The sequence below is a fragment of the Notolepis coatsorum genome (genome assembly GCF_963971535.1).
Source record: "Notolepis coatsorum genome assembly, chromosome: 14".
NCBI lineage: Eukaryota > Metazoa > Chordata > Actinopteri > Aulopiformes > Paralepididae > Notolepis > Notolepis coatsorum.
The window spans coordinates 104148664-104171311 of record NC_140178.1 but is presented as its reverse complement, the minus strand read 5'-3'; the positions used below and the strand labels follow the sequence as shown (position 1 = coordinate 104171311).

General features: G+C 42.8%; 1 protein-coding gene across 2 annotated transcripts in view; it reads left to right on the top strand.

Annotated features, from left to right (window-relative positions):
• The window catches only part of LOC311241018 (SEC14-like protein 1), a 78153-nt gene that overhangs the window by 5058 nt on the left and 50447 nt on the right, over positions 1-22648 (top strand). For both annotated transcript variants that reach the window (XM_084329676.1, XM_084329675.1), the window contains exons 3-8: positions 668-817; positions 4030-4161; positions 4292-4420; positions 9804-10041; positions 17359-17468; positions 20453-20642. In XM_084329676.1, coding sequence (XP_084185802.1) covers positions 668-817; positions 4030-4161; positions 4292-4420; positions 9804-10041; positions 17359-17468; positions 20453-20642 — 949 coding nt within the window. The remainder of the gene's footprint in view (positions 1-667; positions 818-4029; positions 4162-4291; positions 4421-9803; positions 10042-17358; positions 17469-20452; positions 20643-22648) is intronic.

Here is a 22648-nt window from a genome sequence, read left to right as displayed (position 1 = left end):
ATAAACACACACACGGCCCTTTGGAGAGAGATTAGCCGCCCCGCGCACTATAAACAGCAGCTGGGTCGAGTCCCGCTGGCCACTTGGCTGCGGTCCCACACAGGCCCTGTTGTGCCCCCGCGGAGAGTTTTCACAAGCTACACTATATTGAGTCCCCGGTGTCATTTCCTCCGGAGCGACGATCCATTCTTTATGGCGCAAGAGCCATAAAAGACGAGAGAGCGAGCTGTAAACGGCACCGACCAGGCTGGCGGTCTGTCCGCCACGGAGAACAAGGACCTCTCTAACGTGTGTTATTCTTTATGAACATCTAAAGCCAACAGCCATTAAATGTGGTCGAACCTTTACCCACAGAGACCACATGCTGTATAATGTTCCTCGTCGTAAAATGTATCGGCGCAATCCAATTGCCGTTATCCACTTTGACCCCTTCTCCATCTCTCTGTCTATCCATCTCTCTCTCTGTCTCTGTCTATCCATCTCTCTCTCTCTGTCTGTCTCCATCTGTCTCTCTCTGTCTGTCTCCATCTGTCTCTCTCTGTCTCTGTCTATCCATCTCTCTGTCTGTCTCCATCTGTCTGTCTCCATCTGTCTCTCTGTCTGTCTCTCCACCTCTATCTCTCTCTCTCTCTCTCTCTCTCTCTCTCTCTCCGTCTCCCCCCGCCAGGCCTACGTCAGGAGGTTCCCCAAGTGCCCCCTGATCCCGGTGTTTGTGGACAGCGAGGTGATCTCGGAGAGCCACAGCGAGGACGGCTCCACCACGGTGACGGAGAGGCGCTGCATGGTGGCCGTGGACGCCCCGAGGCTGCTCAAGAGGGTACCCGACCTCTCTGTCTTCTTGTCTTAGCGCGTAGCAAACTGGCACATGGGTAGGGCCTAACAAAAATAATAGTTGGTTTCAGGTTGGTTGTCAGTTTGGCCATGGGTAGGTAGGGAATTTTTTTTTTTTTTTTTTTTTTTTTTATTCTTTCCCACGGCGACTATGGATAGGGAATTTCTTTATTTAATGAACCCTTTCACTGCCACACGACAGAAGGTTAGCCCTTTACTATCACACAACCGACGGCGATGCTCCATCATTAGCATCATTAGCTCCGCGGATGCGGAGCTAATGATGCTAATGATGGAGCATCGCCGTCGGTTGTGTGATAGTAAAGGGCTAACCTTCTGTATTGTCACAGTGAAAGGGTTAACCGGCTGTCGTGTGGCAGTGAAAGGGTTAAAATGTTCACAACAACATGGATGCATGTACTCTGCCAGCATGTTTAATATCCATAATACTAAATGTTTGACTAAGATTTCTATGAAACTTTATTCTAAAAAAAAACAAAAAAAAAAAAAAACAGATTTTTTTTTTTAATATATAATTTTTTTTTTAAACTCATAAAATATATTGGGTCGCACCTAAATCGGCAGGGTCGGTCGGCAACCTGAAACCAACCATTATTTTTGTTAGGCCTAACGGGTTGGCTGACGACCGGTCATGTGAAAGGACTTTGACACCGCTGTCCCGGAAGCGAGTTAATAATATTCTCACCGCCAGTTATTCTTTTTAATTGCCACGAGAGAGTAATAATCAGCCTTTTGTCGACTTCGACTAGTTTGCTATGTTTCAATGGCGTTATTAGGCCATTACGGTGTTCATTATCATTATCGGTGTTGAATTAGTTCACTATTCTTTACCTGCGAGCGGCGGTGAGTGGAGGTTTTGCGTTGTCTTAACGTGGGAATGTGTTCCGTGTCTGCGAGCAGGTTGAGGTTTTGCCGCGTCTTAACACTTTCAGAGCCCAAGCTTAACCTTGATTTACCGGTTGAATGCCCACCATCCACTTCAATGTTAGCGTTAATAACGCCTAATCTATGTTTTAAATGATGGCTATGTGTCTAATCTGCCCGTCGCTTATCAATGACTCGTTTTCGTCAACATTGTCGAAGCGGATTGTTTTTTTATCGGTTCATTTTCGTTTTATAGCATTTTGAAAAGCCCTCGTTTTCAAGAAAAATATAAAGATTCCATGATAAAAGACGTTTACTGGAATATTCTAGAATACACAAAAACAGTGTAATTTTTCGGCCTATTTATGAATGGTTTTCAAATAAATGCTAGATTATCGATAGTGTACGTATGCACGCTGGAGACGCAAGCTGAAAAATCGATGATCTGATTTCCTCATCAGCGATCGCGCACAAACACACACACACATAGGGCAAACGCTGAGATCTCAGCGAATACAACTCTGATTATCCCAAGACTGGTCAAATAGATTCCTTACCTCAGATCAGATGTTCTCCAAAAAGATCATTCCAATTCCTGATCGCCATTCCAAATATCGATCACTACTACTATCGATTGGCTACTGTGAATATATATTCCAGGCTGATTCCCGTCTTGCGATGACTTCCATGTTGAGCAGACAGCTTGCCAGCTCAAGGAGCCAGCTGGCTCCGCCTCTACATATCGACTGATCCCAGGTCAGTCTAAGCGACTGAAGTGCAGTTACTCAGGGATAGACGATAGGGGGCACTTTTTTCCATTCTTATTTTTTGATCCACTTTTTCTCCCATTTTCAATTTTTCTCCCATCCCAATTTCGTATCGTCCAATTCAACCCTCCCCTGTCTCGAACGCTGTTTCTTGCCTCCCACAAGCCGGCTGCAATGTGGACTAAGTCATACATAGCACGAGTCCCCTCCGATACTCGAGGTAACAGCAGTCGCATCTTTCCACCTGCGCGGCTCGATCTTTCAGCGTCGGGGGTCTGGGCTTTGGAGGGGCCCCGCCCCCGTCGCTTCCTGATTCTACTGCGCAGGCGCACCAACCGACCTGTAGGAGTCAGGCCTAACAAAAATAATAGTTGGTTTCAGGTTGGTTGTCAGTTTGGCCATGGGTAGGTAGGGAATTTATTTTATTTTATTTTTTTATTTTATTCTTTCCCACGGCGACTATGGATAGGGAATTTCTTTATTTAATTAAAATGTTCACAACAACATGGATGCATGTACTCTGCCAGCATGTTTAATATCCATAATACTAAATGTTTGACTAAGATTTCTATGAAACTTTATTCTTAAAAAAAAAAAAAAAAAAATCTGATTTTTTTTTTTTTTTTATATATAATTTTTTTTTAAAACTCATAAAATATATTGGGTCGCACCTAAATCGGCAGGGTCGGTCGGCAATCTGAAACCAACCATTATTTTTGTTAGGCCTCACTGTCCACAACGCCCGATCCCCACCCATCAGTTTCCCTCCCCCTAATACTGCCAATGTGTATTAGTGCGGACGACCAGCTAAACTGAAAGCAATGTGGAGCGCTGGGCTCGAACAGGGAGATGATCTGTTTGAGCCCAGCCTCCAGTATTCGTGGTGAGCGCCTTGCCCACTGCACCACGTAGCCGCCCTCGCTTTTTTCCATTCTGAGCTGCTGGAGGAGCTGCTGTACCAACGGGAGACTGGGTTGATGAAATATGAAATCAGATCGCTAATAAAAAAATAAAACGCTAATACATGTCGTGGGCATTCAGGCATTGGGCTGATAAAACGTCATATGACGTCATGGGCACTGAAAGTGTTAACGTGGGAATGTGTTGCGTGTCTGCGCACAGCTTGAGGTTTTGCCGTGTCTTAACGTGGGAATGTGTTGCGTGTCTGCGTGCAGCTTGAGGTTTTGCGGTGTCTTAACGTGGGAATGTGTTGCGTGTCTGCGTGCAGCTTGAGGTTTTGCGGTGTCTTAACGTGGGAATGTGTTGCGTGTCTGCGTGCAGCTTGAGGTTTTGCGGTGTCTTAACGTGGGAATGTGTTGCGTGTCTGCGTGCAGCTTGAGGTTTTGCGGTGTCTTAACATGGGAATGTGTTGCGTGTCTGCGTGCAGCTTGAGGTTTTGCGGTGTCTTAACGTGGGAATGTGTTGCGTGTCTGCGTGCAGCTTGAGGTTTTGCGGTGTCTTAACGTGGGAATGTGTTGCGTGTCTGCGTGCAGCTTGAGGTTTTGCGGTGTCTTAACGTGGAAATGTGTTGCGTGTCTGCGCGCAGCTCGCCGGTGTGGATTTCCTCTACTTCATCCAGAAGAACACGCTGAGCCGCAGGGAGAGGACGCTTCGCATCGAGGTCCGCAACGACACCTTCTCCAACAGGGTCATCGTCTACGAGCTCTGCAACTACACGGTCAGCCTCTACTACACATTTTCTCATTAATATCTAAGGACTTTGGGATAACTCTCATTTTAATATTGGTCTTCCTGTATGGCTTTAAGCGTTCATGTCGTCTGTGTTGTGATGTTTGTGTCCTCTATAGGTTCACCCGGAGAATGAGGAATGGACATGTTTTGAACAGACGGCCAGTCTGGACATTAAGTCCTTCTTTGGCTTCGAGAGCACAGCAGAGAAACTAGCCATGAAGCAGTATGCTAGTAGTATTAAAAAGGTTGGTATCATGAAGCAGTATGCTAGTAGTATTAAAAAGGTTGGTATCATGAAGCAGTATGCTAGTAGTATTAAAAAGGTTGGTATCATTAAGCAGTAGGCTAGTGGTATTAAAAAGGTTGGTATCATGAAGCAGTATGCTAGTAGTATTAAAAAGGTTGGTATCATTAAGCAGTAGGCTAGTGGTATTAAAAAGGTTGGTATCATGAAGCAGTATGCTAGTAGTATTAAAAAGGTTGGTATCATTAAGCAGTAGGCTAGTGGTATTAAAAAGGTTGGTATCATTAAGCAGTAGGCTAGTGGTATTAAAAAGGTTGGTATCATGAAGCAGTATGCTAGTAGTATTAAAAAGGATGGTATGAAGCAGTATGCTAGTGGTATTAAAAAGGTTGGTATCATGACACAGTATGCTAGTAGTATTAAAAAGGTTGGCATCATGAAGCAGTATGCTAGTGGTATTAAAAAGGTTGGTATCATGACGCAGTATGCTAGTAGTATGAAAAAGGTTGGCATCATGAAGCAGTATGCTAGTGGTATTAAAAAGGTTGGTATCATGACGCAGTATGCTAGTAGTATGAAAAAGGTTGGTATCTCTGAGTAGTTTGTCAAGTCGCATACGGCTCGGTTTGCGATCATGTGTGTACTTGATTGTTGTTTACACAGGACTCTATGCGTAGGCCCACAGTAGGGAATGGGGTCTTAAAGGAACATCGCTTATTTGCCATCTACCTTGGACAAACAGATGGATACCCTTTTCTCCTCTGTGCATGCATTAGGCTTAGGGAACAGCCGCACCGTTAGCCTAGCTTAGCGTCATTCACTGGAAGTAGGTGTGCCAGTGTAGCCAAGTTCCCAATAGTCACGGAATACACTCCAAATACAACTCCAAAACCTTCCTGTAAACATGTTGTGACCTGTGTATTTACCACGTGGGGAAAAAAAAATTATAATTTACATTTTTGTTTTCTAAGCAGATATATACTCGTGGGTTTTGTGGTTTTTTGAAAAACGGGGCTTTTGAGGTGATTAAATCACTGCGCCCAGGCAGTAGTGGTTCGGCAAAAAATACTTCTGAGTATATATCTGCTTAGAAAACGAAAATGTAAAAAAGAAAAAAATCTCCACGTGGTAAATACACAGGTCACAACATGTTTACAGGAAAGTAAAGACCTCATAAAAAGTTGACGTGTTCCTTAAGTCATGCCTGCTAGCTGTTGAGACACAGTGTTATATTATCTCTTTTAGTTATATGATCTGTTGTTACTGTACTTTTAGTTATATGATCTGCCCTTTGCCAGGCCTTACCTGCCCTGTGTGTGAGTGAGTGAGTGAGAGATGTAATCGTATGGAAAATGTTATATCACAATTATAGTGACAAATGATCAGTTATTATCAGTATTATCGCGGTATTGTTACATTTTCAAATAGTACTGATACAAACTGAATCCGTTCCAAGTTTTATATTGAAAACCACAACTCAAATTAACAGCACTGCACTTTTTGCTTTCATCAATTAACTCATTGGCCGCCAACAACGATTATACATACGTGTTTGTCCGACAACCGTTGAACGCCAACCACGTATATACAGTATATACGTTATTTGGTCCGTTTTCCTTTTATTCAATATTTCTATTCATTACAGGCACAAGGACTCTGGGTTAACATGGGGAATCCTCATGAGAATGTAAAAGTGCAATACCGGCCGCATCGCGCTAGGCGGCGGTATCGAGCACCCTTTATACCCTTCTATCTTTCTCTGTGGGACGGCCACAGGTCTCCGGTGTCATGTTTCCTTGTCGGGCGAGGGCAGCCGTTCTGCCGGTTCCATCGAAGCGTGTCAAATATCTCCGATCCATATGTTGTGGTGGATTATGCCGTCGACCAAATGGACATTGGATATACTGGATGGCGATCAAACAATTGGAATATTATTTTTGGAATACTCCCGATCACAGGTAAGGACGTTTTGACGTCAATTCTAGCTTGATCCTGCAATGCTTTCATACCGATCGGGCTGATAACCGTTTTTAGTGTTCAATGCGAATGCCGTTACTGACAATCAAATAATCAGAAACGAACCCCCCCCCCCCCCCCCCCTTTCATGCATTCATGCTGGAACATAATAGCTATGATATAGATTTGATTTCGGGATAATAGCGTATACAGGCAAGAAATGGCAACGTGTATAGTGCAGTGTTTCCCCTGAAAAAAAAATCAGCAGCAGTGCTGTGCCTCTAGGGGGGTCCGGGGGCACCCTCCCAGAACATTTTATATTTTTTTACATTTGAAAGTTAACCCATTCTCCGCCATTGACTGATTAAGACGTCATTCCTCACCATGCTTAATCTGCCAATGACGGATTACGACGTCATCGAGATCAATATTTCAATATTCACATTTCACCCACGGAGCCATGACTGGTGCTGTAGATCTCCACTCAACTCTACAGCGCTTCAATACCGCCACCTGGTGGCCGATCGGCGAGTTGCCAAACCGGAAGTGGGGCCGGAAGTGCTTGGTGTCCCCCCTATTCCGTCCGCCACTCGCTATCCCTCCCGGGACTCCATCTCGACACACTGGATAATCGATCCGTTGCCATAACTCAATAAACAACGTTATTTGGACGTATATAGTATTATACAACCCGGAAATGGTTAATCTAGATCAACATCCCATAATAGCGATCTTTTTGCTCCACGCTCATCACCCAACGGTAAGAGGAAGCTGCGGTGAGTTTCAGCGTTTTTGATTATTATTAACCATACAAACTGCTCTGATCTATATATCACCCATACTACATAAATGATGTAACGTGGGCCACGGAATTATAAACGACCCCCCCCCCCCCCCTCCGGTCAACATCAGATGATAAGTCATAACGTCTAGGATCATGTACAGTTGACATTTTTAAACTGGCGTCAATCTCTATCAAACTGCATTTGATGATCTAATATATGCATAAATGGCTATCTCACATTCTATGAAATACAGCAGAAAACGATAAAAACATATTTATACTCTAGACAGTATTTTAGTATGAATGTGTGAATGAAAAAGTAAAACGTTCCTACACCCTGAACGATAGATAATTGATGTTGAATGGGCCATATTAATGTCAATTTAGCAATACAATTTAAAAAGTTATAGCCCTGCAAAGAAGGTGAACATCTCCATAGACAAATAGAGCTGGCAGAGGATGGTATAAGAAGGGTACAATGCCTGGCGAAGAATGGGTTAAATGCATCAATCTGGTGCACTTTGAGAGCAAAATAAAGAGGCTAGATCTATGATGAACTTTGTGCTCAAAACACAAAATCTACTAGACTGCAGTGCTTTCTCCCTGCAGCCTTTTCCTCAGGTCAGTCTTTTACATTAACACTTTGAGCGCCACTCGCGGCTTTTCTCGGGTTTACGACCCGACCGTTGAATGCCACGTCACGGCTATTCTAGTTTTTTTTTTTTTTTATTAGCGATCTGAAATCATATTGCATCACGCGAGCCTACCGTTGGAGATCCAGGGACCGCCGGCGATCAGATGTGAAAAAAGCACCCCCTATCGTCTCCCAGATGGTAAATCACCCTTTTGGAATGGACTCAATGAAAGTGAATGGGAGAACGGATTTCTGACTCCACATTTTACTTCTCACTGATGCAGCCGGGGTCTACCAGAGTTCATTCTGGAGCCTCTGAGCCACGGCGAATATGGGTTATACTGTACACACGATGGATCAATACATTTATCGATTTTTTCGAATGGCGATCGGAAATTGGAATAAACCATTTGGATACCATCTGACCTCAGGTAAGGAATCTATGTTATCAGTGTTAGGATAATCAGACTAGTTTTCACAGAGATATAAGCGTTTATGTGATATGTGATATAGCTGTTTTGACTGTAAAAGCGATCAGGAAATGAGAGCAGCTATTATCAGCGAGCGGCATGAACGTGCGTGCGCACACATATACTATCGATCATCTAGCGTTTATTTGAAAACTATTCATAAATAGGCAGACAAATGACAACATTCTGGAATATTCCAGTAAAAGGCGATTATCATAGACATGGGTTGTTTTTCCCCGGAAAACGGGTGATTTTCAAAATGCTATCAAACGGAAATGAAGTGATTAAAAATACAATCTGCCTTGCCAATGTTGACTGGAAAATGTGTCTTTGATAAGCAACGGGCAGATAATTTAAAACATAGATTAGGCGATATTAACGTTAACATTGGGAGTGGATGGTGGCATCAAGGGGGTAAAAAGGAAAACCCGGCGTGGCATACAAAGTGTTAAGCACCCCCCACAGCCCAAATGAAATGATAAAAAATATATATATATATTATAAATGTTTTTATTTTTTTTAATAGTCTAGTTCATAGCAGCAGCGGTCCTAATTCGGTCAATGAGTTAATAATAATAACAATATTATTATTATTCTACACTCACACACACGCAGACAGCTCTGTCTCTGCTGCGCCATGTTTTGATGGCGAAATAAACCCACGTTGCTGCACCTGCGTCTGGGAGACTGTTGTTGTCTGGTTGACCTGACGCTGAACCGTCTGGCCAGTATATTTACCGTGAGTTTTTCAAAGCGCTGTAATATATAACACTATTTTAATGCTAATTAAAGGGGAACTATTTTACTATTTCTTTCACTATTTGGGCACTTTTACACAATTCCTGTGAGTCTATGGAACACCTCTGTATTTTTTATTTTTTTTTAATTCATTGTTTTGTATTTCTAATCAAGTACTCAACCTCTAGATCTCGAGCCGTTTTGAGCCTGCGCTCCAACCACTGTGTGGCCTGGTGCCTGAGTTGCCACATTATTATGCAGCTGAGGCATCTCTGACATCACAGATCATCACATTTTCAGATGACTCAGTTCAGTGAGGGTGAATATTGTGAGAGGAGAATTGGAAGAATGCGACAATATGAGAATTAGAGACATAGATCCTATTAATATAAGTCCATATAGCTAGGAAACGATGCTAAACACTGAAAAAGGCCATTTATAAGATAGTTCCCCTTTAAAATAATTGTAATGGTATTACTAACCGTCAGGGAATTCTACCGTGGTTATCATTGGAACCGTTCGGTAACCGTTTCATCCCTAGTGTGTGTGTGTGTGTGTGTTTGTGTACGTGTACACACCAACCAGGATCTCCTCTTATCTCCGCCCTCCATTGTCTTGCGTGCCGGTTTGTTTAGAGATCTGCTCATGTCTGCTGACTCTGTGTCCTGCATCCTGTGTGTGTGTGTGTGTGTGTGTGTGTGTACAGTATAAACAAACTGGCTGTGTTTGTCCACAGCGTTACCCAAACACACGGCCACCTTTACTCACAGTACCCCCCCCCCCCCCCCCCCCTCCCTCGCAGGGCAAAGAGATTATCGAGTACTACCTGAGAGAGCTGGAGGAGCAGGGAATAACCCACATACCCCGCTGGACCCCCCCGGCCCCACAGCGCCTCCCGCTGCCCGTTCCCGTCCCCAAAGCCGCCGTCCCCAAGGTGCCATCGGGGGAGGACGGGGAGGACGGGGAGGACGGGGAGGACGGGGCCTCCATGAAGGACCTCGGGAGCGTCTCCACAGAGCTCCCAGCGGGCTCCCCCGACGGTCAGTCTGCCCTCACGACACACAGAGGGGAGAGCCAAGACACGGGAACACAACAAAGATTGATTGATTGAAAACTTCATTAACAGATTGCAGAATGGGTACAATAGAGTACGGCTCAATACAACACAATTGTTAACACATTGACTGCCGTTCGCGTAGATCTACGTTTCTGTCGCCCGGCGGTTGAGTGCCGGAAACGTAGATCTATCTATTGCCATTCATAATTCAGCAGGGCACCTTCTGCATACTGTTCCGAGTGTGTCTGAGCTGGCAGACGGTATTATACCGCCCTCTAACGCCTTCGGCCAGTAATGCACCCCGTTAGAAACGTGTTGGTTACTTTTCTCTACCGAGCTGTGGCATGGGGGCGGGTCCTAAACACTCCGGCAAAACACACACTTGTAGGGATGCTTTGGACTACTGACCCCGCCCGCCCGTTGAAGAGCAATGTCCAACAACGTCGGAGGCACGATCCCTGTGGATAACTGGAATGGCGATGAGATTATTGGATTTTTTTTTTTCATTACTTCAGAGACCAGGTAAGGACACCATATATGAAAGCTTGCGTTGATCTGATATTTATTTCTACTGCGATTGAAGCTATCTGTGTTATAGCTGTTTGGCTGTTTTCCGTTGGGTTGCAGGAGGGTGGGGGGGGGGGGGCGCCGGTCTAAATCACATTGCATGCGTGCACGAGGAAGGATAATAGTGATGATCTAGCGTTGATTTCAGGAAGATCCGATAATCGACAACATGTTTATTGAATTACACAAACGCTGTTTTCGTGTCTTTTCCCTGGAATTGCTCCGAAGCGGCCGGCCGCCATGTTCATATTCAAAACGGTATAAAACGGAAATGTACGGATGAAAAAACAATCTGTTTTTTGCACGTTGACCAGAAGCAACTCAATGAGACTTTGCGGCGTTATTAGACCCATAGCTATACTATAAAATATAGGTTTAGGTCTACAAAGTACAACTACGTTTACATGGGGTTAACACTTTCAGTGCCAGCAGGGGGCGCACGATTTAGTGCTTGAATGCCCACCATCCACTTCAATGTTAGCGTTAATAACGCCTAATCTATGTTTTAAATGATGGCTGTGTCTAATCTGCCCGTCGCTTATCAATGACTCGTTTTCCAGTCAACATTGTCGAAGCGGATTGTTTTTTATTGGTTCATTTTCGTTTTATAGCATTTTGAAAAGCCCTCGTTTTCAAGGAAAATAAAAAGATTCCATGATAAACGCCCTGTACTGGAATATTCTAGAATACACAAACGTAATTTTTCGGCCTATTTATGAATCGTTTTCAAATAAACTCTAGATTATCGATAGTATATGTGTACGTATGCACGCTATATAGGCAATCTGAAAAATCGATTATCTGATTTCCTCAAAGCGATCGCACACATACAGACCCATCACACATAGGGCGAACGCTGAGATCTCAGCGAATACAACTCTGATTATCCCAAGACTTGTAAAATAGATTCCTTACCTCAGATCAGATGTTCTCCAAAAAGATCATTCCAATTCCTGATCGTCATTCCAAAAATCGATTGCTTTTATTGATCCAACGCTACATACTGTACATATGTATTCCACGCTGTTCTGAGGGTCCACATGAATCCGATCGGCTCGGGTTACATGCCTGAGAAGTAAAATGTGGATTCCGGATTTTTCTTTTCTCATCCATTTTCATTGAGTCCATTCCAAAAGGGTGCATTACCATCTGGGAGACGATAGGGGGCGTTTTTTTTCACATCTGAGCTCCTGATGGGGCTGGTTTACCAACGGGAGACTCGGTTGATGAAATATGAATTCAGATCGCTAATAAAAAAATAACACGCTAATTGTCGTGGTGGGCATTCAGGCATTGGGCTGATAACACGTGTTATCACGTGGTGGGCATTGAAAGTGTTAATGGACGGCACGGAAGTGGTCACTTCCCGGAAGGGGCGTGGCACTCAATGTGTTAACACTATGACGACCGGCGCCCCGCGGCGATTTAGGATTGAGGATTGTAAACAAACCGATGTACTTTCTAAGAGCTTTATATATCATTTATAGTATTGCTATCTGTCCATTCTCATTGTCACTTGAGTGCATAAACCGTGCCTTCATAATGGCTTAAAGAAAATAAAAATCCATTGGTTGGTTGTCATTTTATAGCGTCGTGAATATAAGGTATATCGCGCTTTTCGTCTAGGCTTTTCTGCAGGAGGCTGCAAAAAAGGCTAAACGTTGGCGCCGTTATATCAAACGCCATTTCTGCTGTATATATACGAATGAAATAAAACAAACTGCGTAGCATCCGGACTATTACAGAGCATCTATGGATGAAATGGGGGCGGCGGGGAACGCCGATTACTATTATTGATTAGCAATACAGTGTGCGTTCAATATAGCATTTTCACTGATCGATCATGTTACGCTATAAAACAATGTCCAATCCAGCTGTAATTTGGGGTAATATTATCCTACTGTCAGGCCATGTGATCGCCGGCAGCATTTCCTCACCAGTCATCGGATTCTGGTAGATCGATATGCACATTGGCTAATCATGAATCCCATTATTCCACGCTGAAAAAAACGCTCGGCAAGCTGATCCAAGATGGAGGGTCTTCTTTTGGAATCAAGGATCTATGATCCGCCCACAGAACTGTAAAAGCATTTATTTTTTTAATCCCATCAATGATACTGCAGTGGAGCGATGGCGCCCCTAAGCGGCATCTGGCCGGTACTGCATGTTTCGAAAATCAAATATGTGGAAAGATCCTGCTAGTGGATCGGGTACCTAATAAGCGTTATAAATATGGAATAAAACGATAACAACTTGCCACGAGTATATACGTGGCTCTGGTCCACAACGCTCTTTTTCTAAACGTATATACTTGTGAACGGACGCCATAGTGTTAAGGGGATGCAGACCAGAGAAAGACTTTTGTCTTGTTTACATCAGGGTCCCCCATTTTCAATTCATAATGTCAAACAAAGATTACTCTTAGACTAGAAGTCTTTATTTTTCATGCAGTTTAACACACGCGCGAGATTGGCGACCCACAGGAACACACACACATGCACTGACTCTTCATAAGAATGTTATGAGTGAATGCTCATTACATTTTATATAGCGCTTTTCTAGACACTCGCAGCGCTCCCCCACAATGTAGGGTGGAGATTGCACTCCTGTGTAGTGTCCAACCCTTGGGCTACGCAGGCTCAATGGCTGCCATACACACTGGCACCAGGCACACGTCGCAATACACAAGGGCTGAACGGCTCAGGAGACACAGGGAGTGATATCGGCCTATTAACACTTTGAGTGCCAGCGACGAGATTTCTCGTTAGTTCATGCCAACCGTTTTTTTTTTTTTTTTTATCGATTTCCATTCATTTTCCATCAATCTAGCCTCACGTTACCAGTGGGGATCTGTCTGAACTCGAACAGGGAAAATACCGCCCCCTATCGTCTCTCCGGATGGTAATGCACCCCATTGGATTGGATTGAATGAAACGCATGGAGAGAAAAAAAGTCCTGCTTCCACATTTTACTTGTCAGACAATAACCGGAGACGATCCAAGTAATCGCCCACCACCAGAACAGTGGAGAATGTGTGTTTCCAGTACCCAGCGTTGGATCAATAAACGCGATGGATATTTGGAATGGTGATCAGGAATTGGAATAATCTTTTTGGAGAACATCTGATCTGAGGTAAGGAATCTATTTTACCAGTCTTGGGATAATCGGAGCTATTTTCACCTATATATCAGCGTGTGCCATATCTGTGTATGTGTGTCTGTGTGTGTGTGCGATCAGGAAATAAGATAATCGATTTTTAAGCCCACTTCTATAGCATGCATAAGTACACATATACTATCGATAATCTAGCGTTTATTTGAAAACGATTCATAAATAGGCCGAAAAATGACAACATGTTTTGTGTATTCCAGTGTATTCCAGTAAAGGGCGTTTATCACAAATCTTTATTTTGTTCTGGAACTTTCAAAAAACTAGCGTTTTTCAAAATGGTATAAAACGGAAATTAACTTTAAAAAAATAAATATATAAAAAAAATTCGTTTTGACGATGTTGACTGCAAACAAGTCATTGATAAGCGACGGCCATATTAGACACATAGCCATAATTTAAGATATAGTTTATGCGTTCGCAAATATGAGAGCTCTGTCATTGAAGTGGGTGGTGGCACGCAACGGGGTTCCGGGGCACCGGAGGCGTGGCACTGAAAGTGTTAAGGGGGAGGGATGATCTTCCGATCACGGAGCTCTACTCATGTAGCCACGCTGCCGGACTGGAGTGCCTTAAAGGGGAACTCCAACATTTTGGGAAATTAGCTTATTTAACATCTTCCCTGGAGTTAGACAAGAAGATACATACCTTTTTTGTCTCTGTGTGTGCATTTTAGCTCTGGGAATAGACGCTCCGTTAGCATAGCTTAGCTTCATCACTGGAAGTGAGGCAGGACAGTAGCCTTACAGTGTATTGCAAGGTCTGACATTGACCAAACTTGATATGCATGACCTTGGTGGGCTCTAGGTCAACTCCTGAAAAGGGGGTCAATGTCAGACCTTGCAATCAAAAGTTAGGGGGCTAATAACCCTTGCCATAATTTCAGTGCGCCCCCTAACTTTTGATTGCAAGGTCTGACATTGACCCCCTTTTCAGGAGTTGACCTAGAGCCCACCAAGGTCATGCATATCAAGTTTGGTCAATGTCAGACCTTGCAATACACTGTAAGGCACTGTAAGGCTACTGTCCTGCCTCACTTCCAGTGATGAAGCTAAGCTATGCTAACGGAGCGTCTATTCCCAAAGCTAAAATGCACGCACAGAGACAAAAAAGGTATGTATCTTCTTGTCTAACTCCAGGGAAGATGTTAAATAAGCTAATTTCCCAAAATGTTGGAGTTCCCCTTTAAGTATGTGTAGATTCAGATTCATTGACGATTGAAACTGCAGATTCATTGTGCAAATAGTTTTTTTTTGTGTTTTGGCCTAATGTCTAATGCTGAGACCACTTATCGATTATTTTTGCTTGTGTAAAGAAACTTAAGTAAAGTTTAGTATACTATACTCAAATAAAATACTACTGTAGGTCTTGTGGCATGTTTTAGTTAAAACTAGGGATGCCCCGATCGATCGGCCAGCGATCGGTATCGGCCGATATTCAGTATAAATATGAGATTGGTGAATTCCGATGCTTTATTTTCGCCGATCGTGAAAACCGATCGAAAAACATGATCCAATTCTTAGCGGAGATCTCACTCGCTGAGTTCTGTCTCAGACACACGGAGCTGCAAACTGCCGCTCCTCCTCCTGCCCCTCCCTTCCCTGTGTAAACAAGCTCCAGCAATAGTCTGCTCTAGGTAATGCAACCTCTGTGAGCTAACGTTAGCTACCGTTACTGTTTAAACAAAATTACCCAGTCAACTATTCACTTTTAGTTTAATACATGAGGCATTGTTAACGGTATCTAGCCGGCTAGCTACTGATAGCTCCTGATATCAACAAATGCTCCAGCAATAGTCTAGTAGTGCATGATAGCTCACGTTAGCTCACGTTAGCTCACTGTTCAAAACGAAATGTCCCATTCAACTAAATAGTTCACTGAGGCGTTGTCTTAACGTTATCTAGCCAGCTAGCAGTAGCTACAGATAGCTCCTGATATCAATGTCTTATAACATTGATTCGATGCGTATTCGAGCTGAGGGCATGCTGAATGTGATCAATAGGGTCCAGCTGCAGCGCCGGAGAATCCTGGCCGTAGCTGGAGGCTACTCGAGTACACACAGACAGTGGAGCTGTTTGCAGATAGCGAGCATTTTGACTTGTTGCATGGTGGCGATGTCTCGCAGATAATATAACTACAAGTATGATTATATAATATATATTTTTTATTAAAAAAAAATATATATATAAAAATATATTTTTTTATACCAAAATGATCGATATCGATATCGGCCGATATGGCTCAAGACGATCGGTGATCGGTATCGGTGGCAAAAAACGTGATCGGGGCATCACTAGTTAAAACATGCCCTTTTCATGTAAATTCAGTTGAATTGCAACTCCCAAAAACTGCCACTGCTTTGGCACATTGCTTGTGGAGCACGATATCATTAGGAAACGATTAGGAACACTGTCGAACACTTTTGAGGAAGTGCTGAGAGTGGAACAGCTGAAGATGGCAACTCTGCTGTCGAAACCGCTTCCGCATTATTTCCACTCACTGCTTGCCCGTTTTGCTCATACTTTCAACGTTATGCTAATCCCTCCAATCACAGTTGATTGTGGGCGGGCGGTGGCAGATCAGTTTTCTTACACGTCACAGATCGAGTCAATTCAGAATGGCTTTTTTTAGTGGGGGGCGTTATTGTCTCAGCTGAACTGCAGAAACGGGACTTGGTACAGATTTCACATTTTGTCAGTGTTGGTTCAACCCCACATTGCTTGAAAACAATGCAAAACACTGGAAAAGGCAATTTTTACAATAGGGGACCTTTAATCCTCACTTATCATGCGGACAGAAGTTTGTACGGAGAGCTTTTGAAATATACACCATCAAGCTCGTAAAAAAAAAGTTATAACGAGTCCTTAGAAACAGCTGCATATTTTGTGTTGTAAGTAAACTGGCACAGTATTTAATCAACTTTCAAGCTTGTACACGTGAGAAAATATTGATACATCGGGCCTAATGTAAGGACGATATCTTCTTCATTGATATTTTCTTTGTCCCTGTAATTGTTAGGGATGGGTACCGATTCCGAATCTGGTACTTTTAAGGGTACCGATTACCGATTCATGTGAGATCCACCGGTGCCACATTTCGGTACTGTACAAAAAAAAAGTGATATTATTATTATTTTTGTCCCATGATGTCAACGTTTTGTTTACCTGGAAACTAAACCTATGAAGTGTGCCGCACGTTCACATCAACATTCACGCCACAATACAAGCTTACCTAGGATTTGACTTGATTCAACAACAAAGAAGTCGGGGAAATGGCAAGCCGAAAACGGTCGCAAGTGTGGTTACACTTTACAAACCTAGATGCAGACAACGCTCGCTGCAATATATATTAACAAATTGTTCTAAATAAATAATAATGATGATAAATTATTATAAAAAAGGTACCGTTGGGTACCGGTATTGATTCACAGGTACCGGTATCGGTTCAAATGTGAACGGTACCCAACCCTAGTAATTGTGAAGTGCTTTGTTTAGCCGGGAGTCGACGGAAGTGCTCGCCTGTAAATGGAGGCGACTCGACTGACTTGTGAATGTTTTGCTTGCAGACAAGCTGGATGCAGATTACATCAGGCGTTACCTGGGAGACCTCACGCCACTGCAGGAGAGCTGTCTCATTCGACTGAGACAGTGGCTGCAGGAGACGCACAAGGGCAAGGTAACACACACACACACACACGAAGGCTGAGCCCAAACGTTCGAACCGTCGTTCGTTACGTTGGCATTCAAATTCTAAATCAACATTCGAATTTTTTATTTTTAATAAATTGTATTTACCGTACTTTTCGGACTATAAGCCGCAGCTTTTTCCCCCATTTTTCGACCCTGCGGCTTATATAACGGTGCGGCTTATATGTGGACAAAACCCGAAAATCGAAATATTGCTTTTTTTACTGCATTGAAATGTTATTTATCCCTTATTTGCTAAACTTAATACAACTTGTAAATGAGTTAATTCTTGTTATTTGTCCGACAGTATTGTGTCCCAATGGGAGTCATTCTCTGTAGAGGTGGGAACTTAAAGCTCAATATAAGAACGGCCATGCACCACCACCCACAGAATCGAGAAAGAGCAATCAATCTGTCAATCCTTTCCGTGTCGGGTGAGGTTTCCCGTGTTGAGTCAAATTAAGCCGCAGGCTCCACTCCTTACATATGGTAATTAAACATTAAAACACATGCGGCTTATAGTCCAGTGCGGCTTATATATGTACACATCATTCAATTTAGCTGCTGCGGCTTATAGTCAGGTGCGGCTTATAGTGCGAAAAGTACGGTATTTATTATTTTTTATTATTAATTCTGTTTAAACCAATGGGGTTTTTCTTCACAGTTGCAGATAAAGATCAGGCTACACTAATATTATAGTATTAAAAGAAACTCAGTTATATTCATTAAAGAAAGTTGATTTAGTTTGGCTGGGGCTTCTCCCTGCGCTGGGTCTGGGGCTGGAAAGTTGATTTAATAAAAAAAGACTCATTTAATCAGATTAATCACTTTATTCAAATAGGGGTATATATATATATATATATATATTTTTTTAAACATAACATCAAATTAGACACACCAGCATTAACAGTAAACATCCAATGAAATCACATTTGAATCATTATAAATGTAGTTTAAGCGATATATACCTAATACTTGCTATCTAATACCCTACATACATATGCTCTTGCTCTCTCACCCCCCCCCCCCCCCCCCCCCCCCGGACCCCCACTTGGATAATCCATCATCTTCATTCGTTTCTAACCAGGATATTTCTTTTTTTAATTAACCCATTCTCTGCCGGGCTTATATCCATCCTAAACCATCCTCCGCCAGCGCTATTTGTCTATGGAGATGTTTACCTTCTTTGCAGGGCTATAACTTTTTAAATTGTATTGCTAAATTGACATTACTATGGCCCATTCAACATCAATTATCTATCATTCAGGATGTAGGAACGTTTTACTTTTTCATTCACACATTCATACTAAAATACCGTCTAGAGTATAAATATGTTTTTATCGTTTTCTGCTGTATTTCATAGAACGTGAGATATAGACATAAATGCATATATTAGATGATCAAATGCTGTTTGATACCGATCAACGTTATATTAAAAATGTCAACTCTACATGCTCCTAAACGTCATGACTGGTCATCTGCGGGTGAACGGAGGGTGGGGGGCGTCGTTTATAATTCAATGACTGACGTTAAATGATTCATGTAGTATGGGTGATATATTGATCAGAGCAGTTTGTATCGAAAATGGTAAAGAAAAATGCTGAAACTCACCCCAGTCTCCTCGTAGCGTTGGGTGATGAGAGTGGAGCAAAAAGATCGCTATTATGGGATGTTGATTGATGCGATCCATTTCCGGGTTGTATATTACTAATACACGTCCAAATCATGTTGATTATTGAGTTATGGCAAAAGATTCATATCGACGGTGTCTATATTGAGCCCCGGGACGATCACCGAGTGGCCGGACGAAAATAGGGGACGGACCACTTCCGGTTTGGGCAACTTCCTGTTTGGCAACTCGCCGATCGGCCACCAGGTGGCGGTATTGAAGCGTTGCAGAGTTGTGCCGAGTCCCACAGCATCACCCAAGACTCCGTGGGGGAAATATGAATACCATGACGAAAATATGAAATATTGATCTCAAAGACGCGTCATTGGCAGATTATGCATGGCGGAGAATGATGTGTTAACACGTCATCGGCGGAGAATGGGTTAAAAACGAAGGTTCCAACATTCGTTTGAAAAACCCTGACTAAGTTTGAATCCCAAAAACAGGGTTCGGGGACAGCCTTAACACACACACACACACACACACACACACACACACACACACACACACACACACACACACCTATAGGGAGGTGTAGTCTGACGTCACTTTGAATCAATCACAGAATTTTATTTCAACAATAATGTTAGTGATGGAAGGGAACTCATTTTGTGCAAACATGGGAAGCTTGCCAATGTTCAAGAGGCAGAATTATTAACAATAGCCGATGATACATTTTCCCAATGATAAATCCCTATATGGGTGGACCGCGATGGAAACTAAAGTGACGTCAGACTACACCTCCCTGCCTATACAGTTTGTAAACACAAACTCTCCCACAAGGAGGCCCAAAGTTAATACCAGCAAAAATGCACTTTCCACTGACTTGCTGTTCAATCCATGTCAGCGCTTTATTACCACAACAGGAAAATCTGGCGCCACGGGTCTCATAAAAACACAAAGCTAGCAATAACCGAAATTAAAAAGCATTCAATAATCTACAACTTTATTTGTATAGCACCTTTCATACAGAAACTGCAGCTCAAAGTGCTTCACAACAGAAAAAAAGACGGACATAAAATGAGCACATACAGTGCAGACATATAAAATCAGTTTTTCACATTAGGATCGAACAGGCCACCTTGTTTATAGACATATTAGTCAAGTCAAGAGTTTTATTTGTCACGGCATACAAGGCATACAGTGAAATGCGGGTGGTCATAGCATAGTAGTAGGTAGTATATTATTTAGTAGAGGAGTGCATAATAGTAAAAGACGGTACGACGATGGCTTGAAGAAATGTGTCTTTAGTCGACGGGTGGGTTTGGGGCGTCCTGACTGATTCTGTGAACACCGTGTCTCAGATCCCTAAGGACCAACACGTGCTCCGCTTCCTGCGCGCCAGAGACTTCAGCATGGAGAAGTCGCGGGAGATCCTGTGCCAGTCCCTGACCTGGAGGAAGCAGCATCAGGTGGACTTCCTGCTGGACTCCTGGGAGCGTCCGCAGCTGCTGCCAGACTACTACACTGGAGGCTGGCACCACCACGACAGAGGTACCATATGTACACAATAGGGCTGTCCCCAACTTAAGGATTTGGATAGTCGACTTTGATTATCATTTCATTTGGGCTGTGGCGGGTGCTTAATGTCTGAAGGAGTCGACTGAAAAAAGCAGTCCTCTGCAAAAGCATGCAATTGGTCCACTGATGGATACATCTTGATATTTGTGTTCATTAGACGGGTGAAATCCTCTTTCAGTGCCTTCAGTGTTTTCTTAGGCAGTTATCCTCGCTGGTATGTGCCATTAGCGTTAGCCACGCTTCTAGGCATCTTTGCTGCTGGAAAGAATGATTTGAAAATGATTTGCATTCGACTAAGAGGTTGGCAGTCGACTACGGCTCCTTTCGAACGATTAGTCGACTAATCGGGGGCAGCCCTAGTACACAATAGGGTTGGGTACTGTTCACATTTGAACCCGTACCTGTGAATCGATACCAGTACCCAACGGTACCTTTTTTCTGTACTTTAGTCTCTAAAAATGTAATCTACCTACCGCCAGTTGAAAGTCCAAACTTCTAATTATTTATTATCATTATTATTTATTTAGAACAATTTCTTAATATATATATATAATATTGCAGCGAGGGCTGTCTGCATCTAGCTTTGTAAAGTGTAACAACACTTGCAACCATTTTCGGCTTGCCATTGCCCCGACTGCTTTGTTGTTGAATCAAGTAAAATCCTAGGTAAGCGTGTATTGTGCGTGTGAACGTTGATGTGAACGTGCGGCACACTTCATAGGTTTCGGTTTTTGCATTACCGAAATGTGGCACCAGTGGACCTCACGTGAATTGGTACTCGGTACTACCGATGTGATTCGGTCGATACCCTTAAAAGTACCGGATTTGGTACCCATCCCTAGCCTTATTGTCCATCTGATCTGTGAACCAACACCAATAGTCCGTGGTGGAAGAATTGCACAGTTCCTTTACTTAAGTAAAAGTAGAAATACCCAGATAAATGAGTATTCTGGTAAAAGTCCTCCATTCAAATTCTACTTAAGTAAAAGTAGAGAGGTGTTTGCTATTGAATGTACAGTACTTAAGTTTCTAAATTAAAGTGTGCATTCTACATGATGTTTGTGCATTCCAGTGCTTGGGAACATTCTATCCATTGACCTAAAGATCACATTAACGTACTACGTGGTCTAGTTATGCTGCTCTCATTACGTCCTCTTGAAGTTGACAGGCTTCAAATGTGAAAGTATATAATCTTCATTCATCTTTGCCATGTTTTCTGTGCAAAATCTTTTTCTTCAAAGTAACTAGTAACTGATGGGTTCAGATACATGTAGTGGAGTAAAAAGTACAATATTTCTTTTGAAATGTAGTGGAGTAAAAGTATAAAGGTCCCTAAAATGAAAATACTCACGTAAAGTACAAGTAGTTTGAAATTGTACTTAAAGTAAAACATACTTTATTTACACCACTGCCAATAGTGATAACATCATTACTAGCTACAAGGGTGAGTTAAATTGTTATCTACTATTTGACGAACAGCTGCCAGAGATGTGTCCCTCCTGGTGACTTGTTTTGGATATAAGCGTTGTCTAAATGACTAAATTGTAAGTTGATAAACAATTGCAATTGTCTTCTTTCTCGATGCTGTTACTATGTAAACAGAATGCGTATTGCTGTATGTTGAGAGGCACCACTTGCTGCATTGAAAATAAAATCTGAGTAGATTCAATTGTATTGTCATCATACAGCACAAGTACAGTACGAACGAAAAGAGGTTTGCATGCATTAAAGCGTTCCGTCTCCAGACGGATTTCCGTCAATTTGATTGGGGAGATCCGTCCATTTGATTCGCAGTCTGACGGAATTGGCTACCTGGTATAATATGATTTGTAGATGCATACAGATTGAAAGAAAATTGAGCCCATCAGAGGCGCCAAATATGAAAAAATTATCTATCGCGCCGCGCCAAGCAGAGTCATCACTCAGCGACTCGAGAGACAGGATTACGCTGCGCGCTCCGGAGGCTCGCTCCGTGGTTG